General features: G+C 39.1%; 1 protein-coding gene across 3 annotated transcripts in view; it reads right to left on the reverse strand.

The window, feature by feature from the left end:
- Positions 1 to 1,172: 1,172 nt before the first annotated feature.
- Positions 1,173 to 27,196, reverse strand: part of LOC122807693 (twinfilin-2-like) — an 882,928-nt gene continuing 856,904 nt past the window's right edge. For all 3 annotated transcript variants that reach the window (XM_044078650.1, XM_044078652.1, XM_044078651.1), the window contains one exon: positions 1,173 to 13,676. In XM_044078650.1, the coding sequence (XP_043934585.1) occupies positions 13,509 to 13,676 (168 nt within the window). In that variant the 3' untranslated portion in view covers positions 1,173 to 13,508. The remainder of the gene's footprint in view (positions 13,677 to 27,196) is intronic.

Consider the following 27,196-nt stretch of genomic DNA (forward strand, 5'->3'; position numbering starts at 1 on the left):
TCATTTGCCCCCCCCCCCACTTTCTCCTCATGTTATTACTTTACAGTACTTTGCAAGAAACTTTGGTTCAACCTAACGGTAATACAATGTATTATGCACTTATTTTAACTTTATAAAAACAATAAAACACAAGTCTGTACTCACAAGACACTACAAATTTAATAAAACATTAAGTGCTTTCTGCTCTTTTTGATGAGTTCACTCTCATCCAGTAGAGACAAACCACTTAAAGCTTTCTTAAATGTATGTCTTGTGAGTACTATTATTATTATTATTATTATTATTATTAATGAGACTTGGTGTGTCTTCAGCACCATGGTTCTACAATTACTGCAATGTTATAACATTGTACTCTTAATTGCATTGTTGCCAATGTAAATTGTTTATGTCTACAATACTGTATTTTTTTCTCTCTGTGCAAAGGGTACCTGAACCAGCAAACTTACCAGTTATCAAATAGTAAGTAAATAAATATATGAACAGTTATACATTCTGACACTTTACTACTTACTTCTGAAATGGAGTGCTTTTCATTTAAGGTACATATTGGTATTTCTCAAACAGAAGCCGCAGTGGTACAGCGGTAGTGTTGTTGCCTTACAGCAAGAGGTTCTCCCGTTCGATTCTCGGCTGGACTGCCTTCTGTGTGGAGTCTGCATGTCCTCCCCGTGGTCGAGTGGCCTCTGAAAGACATGCATGAATGGGCGTGCCTTCGCTGAAGGTTGGGCGTCGGGCTGGCAACTCGGCACCATAAAAATCTACTGCCAATCATTAGCGGACCAGAGTTCCACTGTGGCGAGCCCTAACCGGGAAAAGCCAAAAAGACAAACAATTGGTATTTCTCAAACAGAAGCAATTTCACTCCCCTTCCCCCCCAAAAATTTCTTGCTGATATAAAATTATATACAGCTAGGGATAGTACTTTTCATGTGCACTTGTTCTGGGGTTTCAAATTTTCAATTATGATGCACAAGAAACATGCATAATACAGAAACTGTAGTACACTCATTTGTATCTGAACCTCAAAGTACAAAAATAACTATAAATCATATTGAAATCTATATTTTATGAATCAATGCAAAAAGGCTATTTATGAATGAATGTCAAATACATCAGGAGAGGAATTTTCAACACTTCAGTCACACAGCAGTCAAAAAAATTAAACAGATAAGTAATTGTCAGAATCCTTTTTATTAACAATTCTGCTCAAATGACATTTTGCACATTCCTGATAATATAAAGAAGATCAGAACCCTGCATATTTAATATATCTTACAACCACAGTGCAGGGAACCTTGACATTTAAAAAAACAGAACAATACTTTTAAAGTAGCTTTATCACAGTGGGATGCCTCTTATGTATGAAGGCATTACAGTGGTACAATAACACACAAATGATTAAAATACAAATTTCAACATGGCTTTTACCCTCTTCTTTTTATGGACCCAGTCATAAATACTTGGTTAGAAGCCCCTAAAAGGTGCAAAATGTGCCATGAATTAAGCAGGAATGTAGCCTTTGAAGAATAATCATTAGTTAATTAATCCTAAGACTGTTTCCTGGCATTGCGCTTACTTACTGAGGTCTAATTAGGCAGAACTGAAGTCCAGTGTACAGAAAACCTCCCAATTATTTTTCTCTCCTTTTTCATATAGTTTGCGATCCCTTAGACAACTGTCTAATTCACAGTAATTTTGATTTTCATCAGAGGTAACCACAATACTCAAGTTTAATATAGATTTTGAATGTGACAACACCTGGTTGGTAACACCTCACACAAGGCTAGTGAGTACCTCCACAGATACTCCTCAACCAAACCTCTTAGCAGAGCCACTAGTACATTATTCTTGCTCTAGTATCAAAGCAGAAATGGGGTGTGCTGCCTCAAGTTATGCATCTAGACAGTGCATACCTGAAGAAGTGCTCGGAGTGACAACTCACCCTCACATTACATGGCTTTATCTCCATTTCAGCAGAGGACCACATACACAACAGACTCTTGGTCCCTCCACTGTAAATTCACATTTTACACATGAATCAGCATTGGTTCCAGACATTATCTGTTGGCTTGTTAGCCCTCTGCAAAGACAGATGATGTTTTATGGCCTCCTGGTACACCCTTTACCCCACCACTTACTGACCCATGCATTCAAAAGAGCCTAGGATTACAACAGGCAACACAAAAGGAGTATGACAGTACCTAATCTGTACATCACAAGGCAAGACAACTGAAATGCTCACTTTTTTTGCAAATGTATATTTATCCATCCATGCTCATGAGTTGCATCTGGCTGCTATAGTGACCATGTGAACAGCTGCCACCATCCATATAGTTTACTAAGCAAGTAGAGAATGTACGTAGACTGCCAGGCCTTCACACACACAACACAACACACACACACACACACACACACACACACACATACACACACACACACACACACACAACTCAAGCATACCTAGGGAGACTTTAGAGTCCCCAATCAGTCTACCTCATATCTTTGGCACATAGGAGGAAACCGGCAGACTTGGAGAAAACCCAACTGAACAAGGGGAGGGCATGCAGATTCTGCATAGATGGCAGTCCAGCCAAGAATTAACCAGCAGAACCTCTTGCTGTGGGGCAACAATGCTATCCAATGTAAGTCACTAATATTAATATTGTTACAAAACAAAAATCAGTCACCTCTTGCTAATTCTGATGCCATTCAAATCTGCTGGCTTCAGTGCGCAAAGCAAAACCTCAATGAGCATTTCAAAGAACACATAAGCTTAATTAGTGCAAAGATGGCAACAGACATCACACCTCCACAGAGTGCAAGCACCCTATTAGCCAGCAAATGAGCTTTCAAACTGGATGCCAAAGAGTACCTACAATAGAGCTTTGCAAACCTCATCAACAGCACTAAATAAACTGGTTCTGAACTCAGAAAATAAATCTACTCCTATATACTTCACATGCAGTCATCACCTCAGTGCTCCTAACACTTTCAAAAATATTTTAGAGGTAGTACATTCAGAACAAAATTGATCTGTCTGAGTTCCACCAAAGCCATGTAGAAAGCGCTAATTCATCCTCATGTTGGCAAGGGTCTGAATACAACAAATATATGCATGGATACAACAGCAGCTTCCATTTCAAATGTAAAATAACTGAAAAGGGCGTAGAAACAAGAAACCTAAAGTACTAGTAAATATGACTTCATTTGTGAATTGGACGAGAGAACAGGTCCACAGACACTTTTAGGCCATGATGCTGGCCACAAGTAAAAAGGTAAATACTGTATACAAGGTCAATTCTCAGAGCTGCTGATCAACAAACTTGTTTTGTGGAAGTTAACAGAGAATAGAAAGAAACTCACAAGGGCATAAGAGCATGCAAACTCCATACAGACAGTGACCAGTGGTTAGGCTGAATCTCAGATTCTAGCACTATGAAGTAGAGATCTTAACAACTGAGTTGCTACAGGTCATTTATATAAGGGTGGATGAAAAGCCAGAAGTCACCACTGAGGAGGATAGCCACTGCACTAAATAAGGCTGATACATAATTATTACAATAGTCTTACATGCTGGCATTAGTGACAACATACCTTAGGAAGGGCAGATTTTTGTTAAAGTGCTTCTAAGGATACCCTGCAAAGTAAACTTCTCTGTCTAAGCTCAGCTGGTATTATAACTGAGAAAGAGCAGAGTCAACCAAATCCAAGAAGTCGAAATCTTGGTATTCTCCATCTATTAGATGAACACTACAATCTGTCGAATGCTGTCGAGGGTGGGTTAGTTGAAGGTGTGACACACAGTCCTGTCAATGGACAGGGCAACAAGGGATACAGGCTGCAATTTTTTTGTTTTAGCTAAAAGTACCTTTTCAATAAGGCCAGCAAAAAAAAAAAAAAACACGTGGAAGGAGAAAGTTTTGATATGCAAAAAAGTACACACATTGGCAACAGGCTGTAGACAACAAATCACAACAAAGAAAAAAAACGACTCCAGCACTCTGCAGACTCTAGGCTGCTAGTAGGAGTAACAAAAAAGATGTATGATAGACAGTACCTCACCTCTGCCTGCTGACCATAAAACATGGCGTTACAAGGACTAATACTTGGTCAACAGGCTAAAGAAAATCTCCACATGCAAATTATAGCTGGGATTGTCATACTGGCTACTCATTAAGATCACTTGCAAGAGACTGCAAAAATAAAAATGCAATCCACCATCAGCTCATTTTATCTTTGTAAACATCTTAATATTATTTTTTGAATAAAAAAGACATAGCACTGACACTTGTCAATATCAAGCAAAAGAGTAAAACAAAATGCCCTGGCTAGGCTTAAAAGGCTCTAGGGCAGTTCGCCTAGTAACCTCCTATGATCCTTTTAGTCATCAATGGTAGCCAAGCAGGTGAAAAACAAATTGATAACTGTACTACCTGCAACATTGGTTCTCAATTTCTTGCAACATTTCTCATTAAAAGCAAAATTCCACCAGTTGCAATTTTAAGCATCAGAGTAACTTTTCTGGCCAAAACAAAGATTATTGGCTGTTGAATATGGAACTATACAATGTAAATCACTTGACACCTACTTAGTGAACTAGTTGTATGTATCCTTGAAGTCAAAATATAACATCACATATTACCCGAGGAGTATACTTTATCTCTTAAAAGTTCCAACTGCTAACACATAAGCTTCACCATAAGCGCTTGGGATACTGCACTTCCATCTAACAATGGATTGCTCAAGATGGGTGCTGCTGTCTAACAGGTAAGGGTTTAGAACCACTTGGTTATTTGATGACTTTGAGGAAATACAGTAAATACAGTAGGACAGCACAATTTTTGAAGAGGCTGTGCGTCACTTCAGGAGAGGATTGCAGGATTGGGGTAGCTATCTCCAGCAATAATACATCATTTAATTACTTTGCTAGGGTAATAGCAATATCTTGCTAATCTTAAATTCACTAATTAGATATATGTTGTCCTCTAGTAATATTATGTGTGTGTGTGTGTGTGTGTGTGTGTGTGTGTGTGTAGCGGCACACTGCAAAACTCTTGGATGGTTTTGGAAGCACTGGAATCAGCAGTGAAGCATTTTCAATTCTTATAAAGATAAGCAGGAAATTAATTTATTCTACTTGAGAGTTCCAGTCTCATCAGCAAATAGTGTAGCAGATCACACCTTGGTAACCTAAACTAGCTTTTTATAACAGTATACATGATTAGAGGTCACAGGGAATAATGCACATCACTCTGCTGATGTGTGTTCTACAGCTGAGCGGGGAGGGGGAAGCAGAATGACTGTTCATAAGGAAAAGGGATTTATTTAGACAACTGCTAACTTGATGTGCATGTTTCAAAGTCAAACTAAATAAAATGCTGTAATTTTTCTCTTAGTATTCCTATAAATCACAAGCAGTATGTGAAATCATACCAGCCAGAGCAAATTAAACTTGATGCTTTATAGGTTACTGTTCTTTGTTTCTTCCTAGTGTAGAGGACCTTTTCAAGAGAACCACAGTTACGGCAGAGTGATGGGTGAAACTGCACCAGTTAAAAGGAGATGGGAGGCAATGATCAGCAGTTGTTGATGAGGTTTTACTGCAGTACCGACACTCACTTCTGAATGCTGAAACTGTTATAAGGGCTGAAGTGTTTAGTAGGTGGTACTGTAACTATAGCAAACTGCTTGAAACACTGTACTTATATTTGTAGTAACTGGATTGTTACAGTTTAAAGTAGATGATCTTTACTTATTTATTTTTTGGTCCTGAACTTGGACAGATGACCTTTTTCAGATTCTTTTCTGATCCTCATGTTAGAATTGAGGGATGCCACATGGATCTTGCTTTCTTTAATGTAAAGAACTGAGGAAATGGATCTTTTTTTTTTGCTCCTTAATGATTTGATGGGTACTCCTCAATGAACAGCTGAGGATGAGCACCAGACCAGGGAATGCATTTTTTTTTGTTGTTGACAGGTGCAAATTGAGGAACTTACTTTGATCCTCAATGTAGAGTTGAGTGCCAACTTAAAGATAAGGTGCCAGATTGGCAAATTGACTTTTTTTGCTGCTGATAGCTGCAGATCGAGGAATCAAGTCCAGTGTGTGTGATGCTCAGTGTACAGTTGTGGGATGCCAGATCAGGGAATGGCACCAGGCACTAGATGAGCAAGCTATAGTTCTGCTTTTCAAATTACATGTTTAGGGGTGTGTACAATAGCTCAAACATATTCAGGTCTCACGTCTTCTGTCTTCATGGGCCCAAATATCACTTGGTAACACAAGTCATTCTCTCATCAGGGGCAGACCATGACCTCTAAACTGTGCTCTTACACGGATAAGGACCACCTTCACAGCGTGGCAGTGAAAAGTCTATCATCACTTAGTTAATGCATGGAATCCCCCCCCCCCCCACATAAACTAAGCCTTTCTTTCTCTTCTGCTGTTTCTTGTGCCAAAAAGTCTTTCCAGGCACCATAAAATGTACTTTCTGAACAGAGAGCACAGTGAGGACTAGCAGCTATTGTGTTCAGAAACATTTTGCACCATGCATTTTCAAATAAACTGGTACAGTCAGTTTAAGCACACCACAATGCAAATGCCATCACAGCTAGTTACTGAGATACATTAGTGTTTTTTAAGGTTGTAAGGTAGCACCCAAAATGGGACTGTCAACAGCTTGTCATTCTTTCAGAGAGTTCTAAGACGTAAACTCACTGAAAGCTGTTTTCTGGATTAATGGAGTTTGCACTTTGCCCCACTGTTGTGCAACTGTACAGTAGGCATTATACAAGTCTGGTGTGTGTGTGTGTGTGCATGTGTGTATGGGCAGAGACCCTCAACATATGGGGTGCATGGGGGCTTACCCCTGCACAAAACAACTCAGTGTTCATGGAAAATGGCTTTCAGCAAGTGTGTTTCAGTGCAGCGGATCTCACTGAAAGTTAAGTCAAACTATAGACATGAATTCATCAATGACTGCCAAATAGTTTGTCAAAAGTCCTGCAATGTCTAATGCATGCAAAGAGCAGCAGCAAATGTCAAATCAGGTTGAAATTCTTTCCCTCTCTATTTTTTTCTTTTTTATCAGTACTGCTGAAGCTAGGACTTAAATGTGTTTCAAACATAGATATAAGAAATTCATCTTGGGTGTACTCAATCAAACTTCTTTGCACTACACTGGGAAATTTAGCAGCTCCAATATATTATAAGTTTAACAAAAAAAAAGCGTAACAGTACAAAGTGTTTAACAGCTGTTAGTCAATTTAACATGCATGTAGGTTCTGGCTGCTTGCTGTCAAACAGCAGTGCAATGTAAGTTGTCTTTTTTAGCTGTTAGTCTGTTTCTGATACAGTACTATAATTACTGTTGTTATCTGTGTGGCAGCACATGGCTAGTTTATTTATAACACTGATACTCATACATAAGAACCTTGCTATAACAAAGCTATTTTTCCTCAGTTTTGGAACATAATCAGAGTGCTCAGTAAGTATATATGTATGTGTGTGTGCGTGTGTGTGTGTGTGTGTATGCGTTTGTACATCTACATCTCTGCGTACATATATACACAAAGTAATGGCCCAGCATTATCAGGACTACTTTTGGATGTAAATTATGACAAAAACATAAAGCAGCAGTAGGAGGAGTACAAAACTGTGATGTTTGAGCTCATTCAGTGCAAAATGCTAACTTGGTTATTCTTTAATGATTTCAAATAAACAGTAAAATATGAACATTTAGTACTGCACAAGTGAAACCTTGGCCTATAACCGCACACTAGAAATAGCAATCTTAAAACAATGTGCAGAACAATAATGCAGGAATTCATACAAATTCTTTGTGCTTTCTGGGTGAATGAGGAGCCCTTTACCAGACAGCACTTAAGAATTTCTAATCGGATTCATTTAGGTGCCTCCGGTCATAAAATACAGTTATTTGTTTTGCCTTTATTTCGGTGAAGTGCATCAGAGAAAAAAAAGGTTATGCACTCATCATAACATTCCATCTGTGTTGTCCATTTTAATTCTTCCTCAACTGCTGGGTTCAGATCCAATCCAAGGATCCGACTCGGCCACTTCTTTCAGCTCGTGGAACACTGAAACTTTCAAGCTCCTCCCTTTACTCATAATGCCCCAGTCACCGAACATCCCAGAAGGGAACTTGGATTTTTTGAAACATATTTTCCATCCACCTCGTTGGTTCTGATAAAAAAAAAAAAAAAAAAACATAGAAGGGTCGAAAAACATACTCCCACAGCAGACAGGGGGTTTTCTTCCTATTCACACCTAGAGAGTGAGTCTTTTACTTTGGGGCCAAATAAGGAACTTCCGTCAAAAGGAGCACTGACGAAGTAAGATTTGAAGTGTTCTGCAAAGTCACACAAACACATCCAAGCATGTCTTCTGATGGAAATGACTGAACTCGCCACCTGCGATGTACCTTCCGCTGTGAGGGAGATAAGCCTCATTGATAAATTTGAAAAAGACTGAAGGGCAGCCAACTGCAAGGAAATAGTACTCTTTTCCTTGAAGGATATGGTCCCAGAGAGAGACTGGAACGCTCCTTAATCAAATCTCTCTGAAGCCTTGTGAAATGTGCCAAGTAATTCAGCAACCTAAGGGCAAAAGTTGCTGAAGCATAGACATGCTTCCCGAATCTGTCAAATGCCCTAGACTCGCTTGTTAGGGGGGTGGACAGAGGAACTCTGCTCTTCCAGTTCCTTCTTAGTGGCCTCTGCTATGACCATGGCATCAACATGTACTCCTTATTCCAGTGAGGTCTATCTTTAGGTGGTGCCAGGATCCTATATTGTCTCAGTCATGTCAGGTTCCTTCCATGTCCATCTAGAGACTAAACCAATAAATTTGTCAATGGGCAGAGTCACCCAGGAGGTAGACGGTCTAGCTCCAAAAGCCTCCAGGCACACTGACTGCTCTTGAGAAGGGTTGTAGGGGGACCAACCACCCCTTTCTTTGTTTAAGAAGTTCTAAGATGTCTGCAAATCAGACATCATCAGGTGATCTGGAGGACCCCCTTCATCAAAGTCAGTGTACTCCATGACAGTCTCTTGCAGAGAGTCCAAGTGCCTCTTTTACACTTCCGCTTCCTAGGGATTTCTTCAGTGGGATGCTTTGGAGAAGTGTCAGGACAGACTACTGTACCCTGCTGGATTGTCTGGAGACTGGTTTGGGCAGGTTGTTCCAGTGGAACCGAAGCTTGAGGCTCTGGACACAGAATTAAATGGAAGTGGGTGGTCGGAGCCAAAGAGGTAAGAGAAGTCCGAAATTTCGGAACAGAGAAAGCTCTCTCCATTACTTTCAAGGCAGAATGCCATGGAAAAAAGGACACCAACGGATCTGATAAAGCATGTTTATGGACAGTTTCCTTATCCCCAAAGGCAAACCACTCGAGGAAGGAGTCGGAGCTGAGGTGCCAAGAGGTAGAGATGGCTCTGACAGCTTCTGAGTTGAATCCAAAGCTGGCACTGATGCTATGGCTTGGAGAGTCATCCAGTTCTAAAGTGCTCTGCAGCAGACCACACAGAAACACCACTGGAGTCGAAGATGCCTACATCTATGGATCCAAGGTGGATGACTCCAGGACTCCAATGGCTCTGAAACCAAAGGTCGGCTCGGAGAAGGAGCTAACAATGGAGGAGTATTACTGAGAAGGGTCTTCAGGCCTGATGGGGTTGGAGCCAGGAGAACTCACAACAGGATTTGTGTCTTGAGGATCTTCTTTGTCATCCTGTCCACATTGGCTTCTGTAAGGCTTTTGGAAGATCGAATGGATGAGACTGTGGAAAATGGTCTTGAATGGTGCCTAGGAGATTGTTCAAAATATGGAGATGGAAGCTGAGAAGAGAACAGATCTGGCAGAACTTAGAGGTGACCAGATCCGAGGAGAGTTTTCAGATCTAGGTCTCAAATCCGATTTTTTTGCCACTTTAGCAGGAGGTTCAGATGCCGGAGCCATAGAAGTAGACGGCTCCAGAGATCTCTTTCATGATTCTTTGGAGAGAGAGAGAGAGAGGGACTCCTTTTTTAAACTATTTTGTGGATTTGAGCCCCACAGGCTGTAGAAGCAGGTTTGGAGGGTAGCAGTCCTCTAAGAATAAACTTATTTTTTCTATCTATTAAAGCTCGGGAATTAAACCCTTTACTTATATCACAATCAGAGGGAAGATGAGAAAGGCCTAAGCAACAGAAGCACTTAGAGAGTGCATCCAAATTAAATATTTTATGGCCACAAGCCATGCATTTTTTAAATCCTGAAGGCTTGTCAGATAGTAACATACATAAAAATACTACACTTGATCTTAGAAAAGGCCGAGAAGTGATTCTTAAATTTAATAGAAAGGGAGGAAAAAAAGCAAAAATATTAATAATGAAACAATGCTAACTCACAAAACAAACTAATTCTCACTCAAGAGTTATCAGCGACCATGTCCATATGCTAAGGCAGCAAACAAGATCAGAGGTATGTTAAGTGACTAGGGCTTTATGGGTAAAAGGAGGAACTTGAGAGTTTCCGTGTTCCACTAGCTGGAAGAAGAGGCCAAGTCTTTTCTGAACCCAACAGTTGAGGAATGAATGAAAATGACATCAGATCACAGATTATGGATTTTGGAAGTACAGGAAGCAATTTGAACTGTAATTGTAAATGGCCATTTCAGAGGAGCATATATTTACTGGATGGGTGGGGAACTGCAACCAGAGTCAACTACAGAAGGGAAAACTTTCTCACAGAACAGATTTAAACAGGAAATAAAACAGCAGGTATTATTATATAACTGCAGAAAAGTGGAGACAAAGCAAGCCTTCTGTTCAAATCAGCCATTGGTAAGATATAAGTGCTGTGAGGAAATACAACAAATTAGCTTATTAAAGACATTTTCCCTGACACACTGTATCTTCTAAAACGAGTCTAGCTTGAGTTTTATTTTCCTATAAAAACAATTAAGGCCCTACAAGGATTGTCATGTTAAGTTAAAAACTCAGCGAAACAGTAATGCCCTATGGCTCACTTTAGCAAAGATGGCATGTGATAAGGTAGCAGGGGCACCACTCTGCTCTTGCAGCTGTAAAAATAACATTCTGTTACAGAGTCTGAATGTCGTGTCTACAGTAGACATTGTGCCATTTCCAGATATGTGGCTGTGAGAGAGCATATCTGCACTGCACACATGGTAACAGAGGATTTATTAAGGCAGTAAAGGTTGAAGAAGTCCACTTAAAAACTACTTCCCACAACAACCAGCCATTTACTACGCATATCTACTGTACACACAGTGCTCTGCATACAAGGCCACAAAACCAATACTGTGCATTGCACTCACTCATTACACAAAAGTCTACTATGTCGCACCTAGAGAGATGCATTGTGATGAGATGGTGAATAAGGATTTGTTAAGATTACTGATGTTATTAACTGTATGACTCAATCAGTATTAGCAGTTTTCAAGGTCACTTACACAGTACATTAATTACCAGGGAATTTCAAGGGCATATATATATATATATATATATATATATATATATATATATATATATATATATACACACACAGACACACACACACACACACACACACATCATGTACAATGTTCCCAAATATACATCAGAGGACTCCTAAGTTGATGTACATTGAAAGAAGAAATACATATTAAGGACTTCCAAAGTTACAACTGCAAGATGTTTTCAGAGGTTTATGTGGTTACATGTGTAATACATTATATGCATTTCTTTTCTCTGAATATATGGTAACATACAAAGCTGAATTGTGATATAATGCTCTACTGTCATTTGCAAAATGAGTTTCCAAATGCACTGCAATATAAGCAGTTGCTAACCAAACCTCTTTTAACCTGTATGCGTAATGCACTATATTATAACAAGGTATGCACTGTGTGGTTAAGAGGTCTCATATGCAGTACAGCATGGCAATGTTACTATCTCAGAAATCAAACATGTAATGCAACATGACTCATAAACATCATGGCTTCTGATGATTTCTTTGACTGAGCTGAAATGTTTAGTAGCAAACACCCAACACAAGAACACATGCATATACACACAAAGATCAAGACCTGATGCTTTTTCTGTTAATATCTGCTGATAGAAAGTACACCTGTTTTAATGATGTGGAGTTCCAGACGGCTACAGAGCAGTAGCACAAGCTACCTTGAGTAATGTCTTGATTACACTGTTGATGTCCTCTCAATGGCTACTGCATGATAAGGAGTGCTGTTATGTAGAAAGAATGCCCACTAAGTGATTATTACGATCAAAAAACAAAGCACTTAATTAGCAAACCACCCATCAAGTGAATTATTCAATAGGAATACACATTACGGAGTACTTCACTGTACGTACAAAATGAGTTTAAATCTGCCATGTTGTTCACAAGTCTATATTTATCACAAAATAATCACTGTAACCACTGTAAACCAATGAGGTTACAAATTTCATGGTCCATGTTATAAATATAAGTAAATTATTTTGTTCAAAAGACACTTTTTTGTATGTGTACATGATCTAGTATCTTTAAACACCATTCTCTTTTTACACCCTAAAGGAATTTGCTGGTGTGCGAATAATACCAAGAAAATGGAGGTTATGAGTTCAGCAATTCCTAAAGAGCACTTTAAAGGAGACAGAATTCTGTTACAAAGATTCAATTATAAAAAAAAAAGGCAGTGAGAAAATGCTGTCATGTGACTGGCAATTTTTCTCTACTTGACTATGTGGTTCTATTGCACAAGTCAAAAATACTTATGCTTCTGAATTACATTAGAAGGCTCTAAGCTTAAAAATCAAGTAATCCATTCAATGACTCAATGAAAAAGCACTCCCATTTGTGTTCACTGTAAGATAACAGCATATCTCATGCGCAAAAGGGTCGCCTGTTCTTTCTTCCAAAAAGTGCAGTTATCCTACATAGTCCATCAAGCCTTATTGCATGACCACCCTGCCTACCCAATTGCATATGGAAACTAAGCACCAAAACTTCTTAATGAGAAGTGGTCCATTACAAAATCGTGAGTTTTTCAAAAAACTGTGTGTGTGGAGGGGGGGGGGGTTGTCTGAAAACCTAAACAGACCATTTCTACAATTCCAGAAATGCAATACACAAATCATTACATTCTTGGGCTCTTTGACAGCCACCTCATGTGGCATTTGCACAGAATGGCTGCTTAAAACACAACAGTAAAGTAACATTACTATTTTTTGTAAACTCAAATTTAGTAACAGACCAAGGTAAAGTGAAAGTTTCCAGTAATTTTTCGTCCATTTGTGTTGCTACTTGAAGTATCCCACATCCAAGGAATATGTAACAGTACTGGAAAATAGCATGTAGCCCAAAAATGCAAAGAAAGTATTTACCTGGTAAAAATTAACATTTTAGTAATGCGATTGTTTGCTTTTTAATACTACAGTGAAGCTCATATTGTTAAAAGTTCACAGTCCTTATTTCTAGTTTTAGTTTGGTGATGTTTTGGAATCTAGCTGTCATCTCCATTCTCTCCTGGGCCTTTAATGAGTCGCTTTTGGCCACGTTTTCCAGCAGGTCCCTTGGGCTTGGCAAAAGCCTGTTTGTATGCATGTTGTTTTGGGTGGACTTCTTCATACAGGAAATCTGCTGTGAGTTCATCGCCATTATCAATTTCAATCTTAAAATAAATGAAATTAATATCATGAGATGGAGAAAAATTTATTAAACTGCACAAAAATATCACATGATTAGGTTACAGTCCAACACAACATCACAGACTTAACACATTTAATTGATATTTACTATTTCCTTCGACATCTGCTTTATCTTGTAATTTCAGTCTTCTCAAATTTTTTTTTCAAATAACTTTTTATTTATTTCATATGAATAACAAGAAAGAAAGAAACCAGTAATATAACATGAATACATGAATAAACAAATAAATTTAACACATATTAAACCTGAAAAACATACTAAAGTATATACAATATGTACAAATTAACTAGCAAGTGTGCTACCATATAGAGAGATAGATTATTAGGAGAGAGACATGGTTCTCAGAGATAACAGTGTAGCTAAAGGTTCATCCTGAAGTGTAAGGTAAATCCTAGTCCTAAATAAAGATGTTAGGTTGGTTATTCACTAAGGATAAGGTCTAGAACCCTTTTCCAAACTTTCCCTAAGAGGGCAACTTTCCTGGGTCCTTTTGTAGTAAATTTCTGTGCTGAGATATATGCAAGTGCCACTTCCTTAAAGTTATTCCAACAGAGTCTGGTACGATCTAACCAGTTTTTGGTGATATATAATTTCATAAACGGGCATAGAATAACTAGTACATGCATATCAAATTTAGAAAGATTTGTAGTAGGTATATGAAGAATCGCTATTTCCCAGGAGAGGGTCGATTTGTGGTATCCCATTTTCTCGAGACGAACTTTCAGTGAGGACCAAAGCTTATGTGAGTAATTGCAGAACCATAGAATGTGTAGATCGGCATTTGGGAAGGAACAACACGAACATGAGGGAGAGTTCTTGGAGTCAAACTTGTTTAAGACAGAGGGAGTATAGTATGAGTTATTAATCATTAATTGTGTGTAAATAAGTTTTTAAATGGGGATAGTTCTAAGGTATTTTTTATGGCAGATAGCTTTTGTTTCTCCGAAAGATGTGTATTATGATTGTCCCAAAAGCTGGAGAAAAGGCAGTCTGAGTCATGTATTATGGAGTTCAGCAGATTGTACGATTTAGAGAGCATTTTCTCTGAACTCGAAAGAGTTTGGATGACTACCTCCAGTTTGGTGATATCTTGACTACTGACTATGAGGTGGGCGAATTTTGATGAGACTAGTTCTCGTAATTGATGGAGAATAGTTGTGTACTTATTACTGACCTTAAGAATTATGCGAAGATTGGTAAGTGATTCATTTTGGTGTTTAAGAATATCCCAGACCACAGTATTTTTAATGAGAGGAAAGGTAGAAAGATTGATCATCAGATTATTCATTTTAATATTGGGATTTAAGTGGAGAGGTTGGAGTATAGGAAGAACATTATCAAGTTTAATATATTTTAACAGAACTTGAAAAGTTCTGATTTTATGTTTTAGATTGGTGGATAACTTAGAATTGCTGATAGCATCTGGGGAGAGAAAAGGAAGAGCTACAGGGTTAATTTTGTTGGCTTGAACATGTTGATACCATAGTTTGATCCAGGTAGGGTAAGAATTATATTCTCTATTATTGGGTTTCAAGATAGACAGAATTCTATTAGCACAAATAATTGTATAGTACAACTGAAAGTTCGGTAGACCGAGGCCGCCCTTACTCTTAGGGGAAATTCATTTAGAGTATGAAATTCTAACTGATTTAGGAAACCAGATAAATTTGGCTAATTCTTTATTAATCTTTGATAAGAAAGTCTTGGATATTATCTGATCTGAGGCATTAAATTGATAAAGGAGTCTGGGTAGTATGTTCATCTTAACTATCGCAGATTTGGATAAGAGAGATAAGTTCACTGATTCCCATCTACGAAGGTCCTGTAGAATTTTTGACCAAGTTCTGAGCAAGTTATTTTGGAGCATGGACAATTGGTTATGTTCGAAGTAAATACCAAGATATTTAATGTCAAAGGTTGTCTGAAAGGGAGAATCAGGAAAATAATTAGATTTGTGACCAACAGGGTTGATAGGAAAGATGTGCGATTTCTTATAGTTAATCTGATAATCTGAGGCCTTTGAAAACTTATTAATAGAATTGATAATTTTACTAAGGTCAGTGTTAGGAAACTGGAAATACAGCTTAAGGTCATCTGCGAAGGCAGAAAATAATATTTTCGTGTTTAGGACTTTGGGAATCACGTGAAAGGTATTCCGGGCAATATATAGAAAGAATGGTTCTATAAATATGTTGAAAAGAAAAGGGGATAAAGGACAGCCTTGTCTTGTACCATTTGTGATCTTTATTGATTTGGATAGGTTTTTGTTGATACATAGATATGTGTATGTATTTTTATATAAAGATTTAATCATATCAGAAAAGGCGATAGGTATGTTAAAATGAGCCATGGTTTGGAACAGAAAATCCCAGTTCACCCTGTCAAAGGCTTTAGAAGCGTCTAGAGTTAGTGCATAGATTGGATTTTTCACTTTTTTGGTGAAGTGAATTAAGGAGTCCAGTGTTAAAGTATTGTCCCAAGTGTTCTGTGAGTCATAAAACCGGCCTGTTCCAAGGAGATTAAAGAGGGCATAACTTTTTTCAATCTGTTCACCAGGATAGACGCTAGGATTTTAATATTGATGTTTATTAGCGAAATGGGCCTATAGTTATGGGGGTCAGCTTTATCTTTCTTATTTTTCAAAATTAGAATGGTTTTCGAGGTGTTCCAGTGTAAATCAGATATTCAATTTTTTTATAATATAGTTGAATACCTTCAGAAGGATAGGGGAGGTTGTCAGATTAAAGGTTTTCAAAAATTCAGGAGTAAAACCGTCAGGGCCAGGGGATTTGCCTACCTTGACACTGGCAGTAACATTTTGGATTTCCTGAAGACTCAAGGGAGCAGAAAGCATAGAGCACTGGGATTCATTCAGGGAGGAGAATTTAATAGAATTTAGAAAGCTCTCCATATGCAGGGGTTAATAGAGGAATCTACTTTCCTACAATATACATCTAAGTATAAGGACGAGAAAAGTTGTATTATTTCTGAGTCTGAATTGTAAATTTTATTTTGGAAATGCAATAAGGAGATTCTGGGGGAGCCCTGGTTGTTTTTTATTACTCTTGCCAAAGTTTTAGAGGGGATTTGCGCTCATTCTGAATAAGTTGCAATAAGTTTTTGTTCAGATAGGGAAAGGTTTTGTTGATGAAGTTCTAGCAGTTCTTTTTGAGAATTGCTAATTTCTTTGTTTAAGTTAGGGTCTGGATTTAACCTTTGTTTTTTTTCTAAATCAGAAATCCTCAAGATTAGCTTGGATTCCTTATTTTTGTAGAGTTTTTTATAATAGGAGGCCTTGCTGATTAGTAGACCTCTTAATCTGGCCTTACAGGATAATTTGATTTATTGGATTTATTGGATATCAAACGGGATATGTGACATTTCAAGGTTAGAGCCAAAGTCTGATAGTATTTCTGTAATTTCTTGAGTTATGATCTTATTACAAAGCAGGTTACTGTTCAGAGTCCAGTTGTTATACCGGGGGAGAGAAGTTGATCCTGGATCGTGTCTAATCTTGAGAGAGATTCTTGAATGATCAGAGAAGAATCTGGGTTCTAATGAGAAGTCTATCTTGAATTTAGAGAGGGAATCAGATACTAAGAAGAAATCTAACTATGACCATGTATTATAACATTTCGAATAATATGTGTATATTTCGTCTTTAGATAGATGGCCACCGAGTTAAATGGGGTCAATAAGGTTAAAGTCATTTATCAAATCCTCTAGTGCTAGGGATGCTTGGAAATTGTATGAGGGAGATTTGCTCATGCGATCTATACTGGGGTCTATAACAGCATTCCAGTCCCCCCCAAAATAATGTGGTGGTCCTGAAAAGCAGAAAGAATGTTATAAATCTCTAGGATGAAGACTTGTTGTTGTGTACATGGGCCGTAAAGATTGAAAAAAAGGATTGCTTTGTTGAGATTAGGAAATTGAGAGGTGAAATAACACCATCTACTGTTTTTATCAGACTTCTCCTCTAAGATTACCCTATGAAAATCATTTTTGATTATAGTGGCCACCCCTTTAGAGTTGCAACTATCACCTGCAGAAATGATGGATTTTATCCACTTTTTTTTTGTTTCTTTAGACCAGTCCTCTTTGTACATATGTGTTTCTTGTAGAAAACATATATTAGCTTGTGATTTAAACAATAGGTGGAAGCGAAGAGATTTTTTGGATTAGTTTTGTAATCCTCTAACATTCCATGAGTCAACAGACCAAGCCATAATCACTAATTAAAAGAGAACTATAAATTTGGGGTTTAATATAACCTTATCCTTGAGGAAGGTATTTACACGTAAGAACGAAAAGGATAGAAAATGAGGTTAGGTATTTAGAGGAAGCGAGAAACCATATCAAATCATCATGTAGAGCGGGGAGACGAATAGTAATAATAATAATAATGGTATCACAGTATTCCTTCAAATCTACCCCGGTGCCTAACCACCCCACCCCATTTGAGTGAAGGAATACAAACAAAGTAACAAAAGTTCCAATAAACCTTGATTAACAATGAAAACACATAGTAGAAAATTGTCATGAATATAGTCCTAAAAAGGACTAAAATTATATTAAGTAGCACTATACATATGTACATAGCAATCCACATCCAAATATAGATCATACTAGGACCCTAACATCATGCATCCATGAGCTCCACTAGAGACTGAAGAATGATAAAAGAAGAGTATCCAGTAGTAGCCATATAATGACATAAAGACATGGGAAGACTTAGGTAGTGGTTAATGCTTGGAGAAAAGTTAACAGGCGGACAGATTGGGAAGCAGACGGGAAAAACACTAGTAAAACAAAAAAAAAATAGCCGCTTATTATTTATCTATGCAAGCAGCCGAGTTAACAATAGCAAAAGCCACACTCAGAGACCTTATAGCATAGAACTAAAGGTAAAGGACAAAGGAGAAGGATGATAAAGATATATATACAGTACAAACAAAAGATGGAAGACATAAGCGTTAAGCACATATAGGATGCAATCTTACGTATACATATATGATTATAAATCTAGCACTACGTAACATAACCCACTAATTTTATCTACTAATATTATCTAACTAGGCAGTAAATAATGAGTTGCCAGTAAATACTGATATGACTACGTAATATAGCATAAAACCTAGGACTAAGCAAATGCAGTATCTGTTGAAACAGCAGAGGTAAATAATATGTGAATTACTCTCATAAAGGCGATGAACAATATAGCTGCAACGTACTAAAACACAAGCAGAGTCTAGTATAAATAACACACAATGAACCCTGAACAACTAAGTTAAAGGATACAAGTTAGATAATCAGCATAAGTAAATATGCTGTTGGTTGTTCGAAATCAATGAGTGAGGCAGTGTTTTCCATAAGTAAAGACTATACAGCATTTTAATTAAATTATTGTTGTTAATGCCTCTAATTCTGCCTATATGGCAGGTTGCATAATTTAGCCATAACCTTATCTGCACTAGATCGCCGAAGAACAGGACATACTGACCAGATGCATCAGATGCAACAATAAACAAGCAACATAAAGGGTTTGACAAAAATAACATTGGCATCCTTTTGAATTAGTGTTTGGATCTGACAGGAAGCGATCAAAGCGTGCGTACAGCATTGATTGATTGAGGCGAATGCCGACATGTTAAAACATCCCTTTAAATTATTGGAAACGCCAGGCACAAGTTGCAGAAAGGATAATTAACAATCAAGCAATATTAATTAGCATAATGTTAATATAAATAATCTGAGGAGTCATCGATGGCTTACTGCTATGTAAGCGGAGACAGGTCAGTCATAATGCTGGAAGCTGGCAGATCAAAGAGACAGTTAGTAGCTTTGACATCAGAGTGGCAGCATACTGCATGGGAACCACAGGAAGTCACCAAGCAAAAATTTCCCCTGGATCACTAAAACTGGATACAACAAGGTTCCCAGCTGTATCGAAGATCAATGTCTCACAAATAGATCAAGGAGAGATATGGGGCCAACAACCTTGTGCATTTCTGCAGAGATCCAACTACCTTGTAAGATGCAGCCGGGACTAGAGCAGATATATCCGGTGAGTGAAGAATTATGTTCAAGACTCCAGCATTTATAGTATAAGTATTATAGTACTATTCCAGTACTGAGGCACATTACAGAACAGGGAAGTTGTTGAAGGCTTTAAGAAAACCCTCTTTTGCTTCTTTTGGGGTGTTGGCCGTGTATTTAGTTTCATTATATGAGAAGATCAAGGCGTTCGGGTAGCGCATCTGGAACTTGACATTTTTCTTAATCAGGTCTGCACAAAACGGAGCCAAATTTTGCCTGTTTATTTTAACTGGGAGAGGCAAGTCCTGCGAGAAGGTGAGTTTGTGTTTGTTCCAGATAAAATATTTTTGTTTTTTAGCAGCCATTAAAATTTTTTGAGTGTCCTGGAAATTAAGCAGCTTAGTGTAGATTTGGAGTGGGGTAGAAGAGTCTTGGCGTTTATGCATGGCCCTATGCGCTCTCTCCACTAAGCCAGTAGGATGACTTTCCGAGGGTAGTAAAGCTTCGAACATTTGCTTGGTGGTTGACAATAAATTGTGGTTATCATAGGTCTTAGGGAGACCTCTGATTAGTATGTTATTGTGGCGACTTCTAGCTTCTAAGTCCGTTAGTTTAGTTTGTAGGTCCGATAGCATTGTAGCTTTAGCGCGCAGTTCTTCAGACAAGGACTGGATCAAGACTTCATTAGCCTGAGTCTTGTGTTCAAGAGTATCCACTCTTTCCACAATTTGGTTAATGGTTTTGCCAAAATTGGTTAACTGATCAGAGAAACCTTGTATGGCAAGATGTATAGGTTGAAGCACTGATTTGAACTCATCTAAGTGGAAGTTAGCTTCAGTTTTACTTTTAGCACTTGATTTGTTGAGTTCCGCTGATTGTTTAGTGATTTTTTGCCTTTTGGAGACCACATCTTTCTCTGGAGAAAAGATTGTGGAGAGTTTAGCTTTGGAAGTTTGTCTCTCCATGGTGTCCGAGTTATCAGCCATAGTCTAGACACAATAATTATTAGTGTGCAGTAATTAGTCCAAGGCCCCTTGGATACACGTGGCTGAGATTACTGGAGCGATAAAACAATGTATTAACTGTTCTTTTGTCCGGATGAGTTAAATAGTCCTCTGATTCCGATGAATAAGGTTAAAATCATTGATTCCTTTGCATAAGTCACGAGAGTTGGTATTTAAAGCATGACATTTCAGCTGAGTCTGTAGATAAGGAAGGGAGCTCTATGGAGAGGGTGCACACTAGACGACCACCATCTTGGAATTCTCTTCAGTCTTCTCAGATTTGCACAGCCCTATTTCACCGTCCTCACAGTGCCCCTCACAGCCTGAGAATAACAATCTATATCATAACAAATGGATTACTTAGTCATGGAAGAGAGAGCAAAGGTGGTGGAAAAAAAGCCCATTTTTTTCATCTATTTCCTCAATGGTGTATTGGGTCTGCAGTGGTTATGATACCTTTTACTGATGGAAAAAAAGACTCCTGAAGATTTGCCAACAAACAAAAATAATGAACGGAAAATATCACATATAAGCAAAAATAGGTAAAGTAACACAAAAAAAAAAGATAATCCCCCAAAGGGCCCTCTACTTCCCTACGTTCTCATATGTAAATTTATTTATTTATTACTCCAAGTTTACAACCTCAATAGAAAAAAAATGATAGGCAAACTAATTCAGACCTGGTACTATTTTAATTTCTATGCAAACGTGCGACACATACTCAGTCGATACACAAGTGTCTGTCTGTTTGGTCACTTGCCATCCCATCGAATAACATGCGAGTCCCTTTACATGGACTACACCAACCTCAGCTGCAGTACATGTAAAATCAGCATGTCAATAAGCATTCCAGCTACACAGGTATGTAAGTAGGCACCTGTACTGTCAGTAAATTACAAACAGGTAAACTGCTGAAGCATAAAACATGTTTGCATCCCATTCACAGAGACAGCATAACAGTTCTGGTCATATCTTACCTTTTCTCACAAAACATCAGTGCCACATACATGTGCATGCCTTCTTCATAAAACTCTTAGTCCACAAAGCAGCACTTATTCAGGACTTCAGCACTATGTCCCCCACACAACCATACTACTATTTCTTACAGTAATCTACTGTACCTGTGATATAATTAGTCTAGACAAACTATTTCATCACCTATTCTACTTCTTAACTGCACAATGTTTGTTAACCTCGAGTAACCTTACATTAAATGTTACACTACACTACACAGACACATCTTTAAAACTACGCACTTCCAATAATCTAAATCCTTCTTTTCTGTATGTTTTCCTTTTGTTCCTGTCTAGTGCATCTATCCTGCAACATTTCACTAGCAGAGACAAAGACCTGCACAAAAATGGCAAACTGCACCACATCTAGTAGTATGGAACACGTTCACTTCTTCTTTTTTTTTTTTTGCAATTTGAAAACTTTTGCAGATTTACTGTTAAGTTTGATGGGTAGTAATGCTGAGTCACTGTTAAGTTTGATGGGTAGTAATGCTCAGTCACTGTTAAGATTGATGGGTAGTTTATAGCTTCTAAGCATTCATAGCATAGTTTTATATTTAAGACCCCGCAGATGTGCTGTGTTGCTAGCATTTAGCTCTTTTAGCAGTATCTCTTGTGAGATCTTCTGACCTACCACAATACTCGCGTTTTGGGTTTCCAGCTCATTACCTTGTATAGAGCTGGCACTTAACATAAATCTGTACAGATTTACACAGAATTACCAAGGTGATGCAGTACACCTCTGTAGGTTCATCTGGGTGTTCCATTTCCTCCCACCTCCCAAAGACAATGCAGTAGGTAAAACAACATTCTCTGAACTACCTGAAGATGTGCACATATTGTGAAAGTGACAGCATGCATTCCGTGACAGCCTGCTGTCTTGTTCATAATGGTTTTACTGCCTTGCAAACACTGGCTGTTGTGACAGGCTATGTAACCCCTGTGACTCTGTAAAGGATAAAGTGAGTTACAGGAAAAGGGACAGATGAAAGCAAGTGAAACATTGCTAACACTTCTGGTATTACTGCAGGGTTCTCTCTCTAAAGGACATTTTCTACCACCTTCCCAGTTATCAGCTGACAATTATGGTCACAAGCTTGATTTCTTCAGTAGCTGAAGAAGGGCTCCCACCTGGCGAAGAACAGGAGGCCATCAAAATGTTTCTTGTTACTTCCTTCCTCTCAGACTCTTGTCTTTAACTGTAAGGGTTATTCTTACCCCTTTTTGTACACTCTTTGCTCTATCACAGTCAGCTGCTAACCCTGTACAGCAAATTCATTTTCTACCTTCATGTGCAGTGAGTGGCCAGGAGGAAGCAATGGCAAATGAGGCAAACTGCTCCCTTTCCAGGAAGCAGAAGCACATCCTAAATAGGTCAGGGGTGGTGATACTTTAATCAGATGCATACTTTGCTTTAAACTTCCTTAACCTCAAACACTGGAGTTTCCATACAAAACACACTGGGATAAGATCAAAATGCATGAACAGAAAAATAAAGGAGAAACCCCCGAGATGGGAACTCCTTCCCAACAGGAAGCACTAATACTATGGTGTAAGCCAGAAAACAGGTGCCCTAATACAGGAACTAGAGAAAGAAGAACTGCATTAAAAGTGGGCTCTACAGAAAAGATCCCACATGCTGTCCACTGCAGTGGTGTCGAGAACTAAAGTTCTCTTTAGAAATAGATTGCTGTCAAAAATGTCACAGAAAACTATATTTGATCCACATTACTACTTAGTACATAGAATATACTACTATGAGCATTTAAAACACGCTTTAAACTTACCTACAAATATAAGCATCTCTCAGTAATAAGTGGTCATATAGGTGCATAGGTAGGTACTAAGCTATCTGGCCGAGGCATTTATAAGCCTAGCCAGAATGTGTTGGCTTTTGCCTTAGATTAGTTCCCTGTCCAACAGAGTCACTGAACTGATCCCGGGTAAACTTTGTTTCCCATCCACTAAGGTTTCTCTTGAAGAATGCTAGCGAGGAGCTCTGGCTAATGTAGACTGGAATCTTGTTCCAAAGCAGGAAGCTGGGACAGGAATCTATCCCTCCAGCACGCCCTATTTATTGTTGTGGTGAGATTTAGATCCCTGGCTTGAGAGGTGGAGCATGTCCATCAATTCTGGATTGGACATGGCCTTATATGTCAGGCAGAGATCACTTCTGAGCAGAAAGTATGCAACCAAGTACAGCTGGAGTTTCTTCAGGCCATCTGTTTGAGGCCAGTGATCCTCTTGGTGAGGTACTGCTGTGGTCTTTCCAGCTGTTGCAGGTGTCTTGTAAGGTACATCCCAAACAGGGCATTGTACTCTTCTATGATGGGAGTGATGAGTAGAGGAGCATAATGACCTCTTTTGATGCAAACCCTTTTGTGATTTAGGGGACATCTAAAAAGGATTTTTTAACCTCTTTGCCATGATGGGATTAACAAAGGAGAGATTACTATCTACTTGGGTCCCCATCCCCCTTATATTTTCCATATTTAGGGGAGGGGACTACCACCTATGTGGAAGTGGTACTTTGTTATGTTGCAATGCAATAACTATCCACCTTGGCATTTAGCTTGAGGCTGTGATTTTGACACAGGCTTGTCTGTACCTCTGAGAACTATAAGCAAAAGAAAACAAGTAACTGAGCCCTGAGACGCCTAAAATCTTTAGAGTCCTGCTCAAATATCACCATGTGGGTTGTGTACATCTAAAGTGTGCAAAATCTTTTGACATAGGGTTTATGTTCTGCAAAAGCTTGTCTATAATACGACAGAATAGTTTGGTTTAAAGCCACACTAGAAACCACCTTAGGCATAAAGGAAGGATTAGTACGTAATGATACCCTGTCCTTATGGAAAATCAAAAAGGGCTCTACTGCCATAAGGGCCTGCAACTCAGACACCCTTCTTGCAGAAGTAATAGCCAACAGAAAAGCAGTCTTCCATGACAAATATTTCAATTCAGCAGTAGCTGCAGGCTCAAAAGGTTGTAGTGTAAGTTTTCCAACACAAAATTGAGATCCCAAGCAGGAGTAGGAGCTCTACGTGGGGGTCTTATATTCTTTGCCCCTCTAAGAAACTGCTTGAAAAAAAGGATGCGAAAACAAAGGTGGGTCACAATCATAGTGAGCTGAAATTGCTGCAGCATGAATCTTTATGGAAGAGAAAGACAAACCTTTGTCCAATAATTCAGTAAGATATTGAAGAGCCACACTCAAATTAGGCTCTGAAATCTCCAAATTCTTTGCTGTACTCCAAAATAAAAATCTCTTCCATTTTTCATGTACACTCTCCTAGTACTAGGCCTTCTAGCTTCCATAATCACATTTAAAACTTGTTGAGGAAGCTGAGACCTACCATGCTTCAACACAGAATATGCCAAGCTGTGAGATGAAGAGATTGAAGCTTGACATTGAGCAGATGACCATCCTTCTGAGATAACAGATGAGGAATCAGAGGTAAAGGCCATGGAGGCTTCTTTACAAGACTCCTTAGAAGTGGGTACCAGTGTTGCGCGGCCAATCTGGAGCTATCAAAATCATCCTTGGCCTGTCCTGTCTGACCTTTAGTAATACCTTTGGAAGAAGAGGTAGAGGTGGAAAGGCATAGACATGAAGGTTTTTCCAACTGAAAGACAGAGCATCCACTTTCCAAGCTGTGTGATGAAACCCCTTTGTGCAATACTTTGGCAGCTGGTGGTTTAGTGGAGAAGCGAACAGATCTATGTCTGGAGTTCCCCATGACACTGTCAAGTTCTGAAATACATGAAGATCCAGTTTCCACTCGTGGGGATCCATGATTTGTCTGCTTAATACATCTGCTAGGAGTTCTGTGCTCCTGGCAGAAACCTTGCCTGAAGAGTCAGTTGCAGGCTTAACGCAGTCTCCCATAAAATCATTGCTTGCCTGCATAGAGGATAAGAATGTGTTCCCCCTTGCTTGTTGATGTACCACATGACAGTTGTGTTGTCTGTCAGAATCAACACCTGCCCTGGAAGAAGTAACTCCTTGAACGCCATCAATGCAAACTGGACTGCTAACATCTCCTTCATGTTGATATGTAGATGCTGTAGTCTGGCAGGCCACTTGTCTTGTATCCACTTTCCATTTAGATGAGCTCCCAAGCAGTGTCCGAGGCATCTGTCGTTAAAATCTGACTCGCCTCTGGCCGGGTCACAGAGAGTCCCTTGTTTAGGTGACATTCCTGAGCCCACCACAAGAATTCCTTTTGAAGGCAAGGTATTATTTGAATGACAGTGTCCAAATCTTGGCAGTGCTGTGTCCATACATTTTGAGATACCATTGCAGCTTCCTCATATGCAGTTTGGCATTGGGAAGCACCAGAATACAAGATGCCATGAACCCTAATGCTTGAAGGACTGTCCTTGCAGTCAGCACGGACTGATGAGATAGTTGATGGAAGTAAAGTGACAGACTCTTTTGTTTGTCCGGGGTTAAAAGGCCATCTGGGCTGCTGTATTCAGTCTCACACCCAGAAAGCACATGTCTTGAGAGGGTACTAGACTGGACTTTATTTCGTTCACAGAATACCCTAGGCATCTTAGCACTGCTATGACATATTCCAGATGCTGTAGAAGGTGTTCCTTTTCTTGAGCCAGAATCAGGCAGTCGTCCAAGTAAGGATAAATTTGAATGCCTTGAAGCCTGAAGTGAGCTATCACTGGAGCCAGAACCTTTGTGAATACTCTGGGCGCAGTAGATAAGCCAAAGGGCAATGCAGAGAACTGATAATGAAAATCTCCAGTTCGAAACCGCAGATACTTTCTGCAACTTAGCCTTATGGGCACATGAAGGTAAGCTTCCTTGAGATCCAAAGTTACCATCCAGTGATCCTTGCCCAGCAGAGGTAACAGTTGCTGTAACGTCAACATCTTGAACTTGGGAATGTCCAGATAAGTGTTGAGGATAGATAAATCCAAAATTGGTCTCCATGTGTTCCCCTTCTTTGGTACTAGGAACAGGCGAGAATAAAATCCGAAGCCCCTTTCTGACACAGGGACTGGCTGAATAGCCCCTATCTGGAGTAACTGAGAAACTTGCTTGTGAGCCTCTTTTCTTTGTGGAGGAGGAACATCTGGCATGCCTTTGAAAGGGGGCATTGTGTGGAAATAAAATCTGTACCCGTGATGAATGATATCCAGCACCCATCTGTCTTGAGTGATTAAATCCCAATTTTCTTTGAAAAGAGACAATCTTCCTCCCAAAGGAGCTGCCAGACGAGAGTCCAGTGGCAGCTGAAAAGGCAGGTCATTGGTTCTGCTTACGAAAGGACTGACCCCTGCCCTCACCAGAAGTCTGAGCAGGTGAACTGTCTGATCTAGGCCTAAACGAACCTTGAGCCCTGCCCCTACCACGTCTAGACCTACCCCTAGACTGGGAACCATAAGCAGGATAAGTCCACCCCTTA

This window comes from Protopterus annectens, chromosome 7.part1, assembly GCF_019279795.1.
Source record: "Protopterus annectens isolate FY-2018-M chromosome 7.part1, PAN1.0, whole genome shotgun sequence".
Classification (NCBI taxonomy): domain Eukaryota; kingdom Metazoa; phylum Chordata; order Ceratodontiformes; family Protopteridae; genus Protopterus; species Protopterus annectens.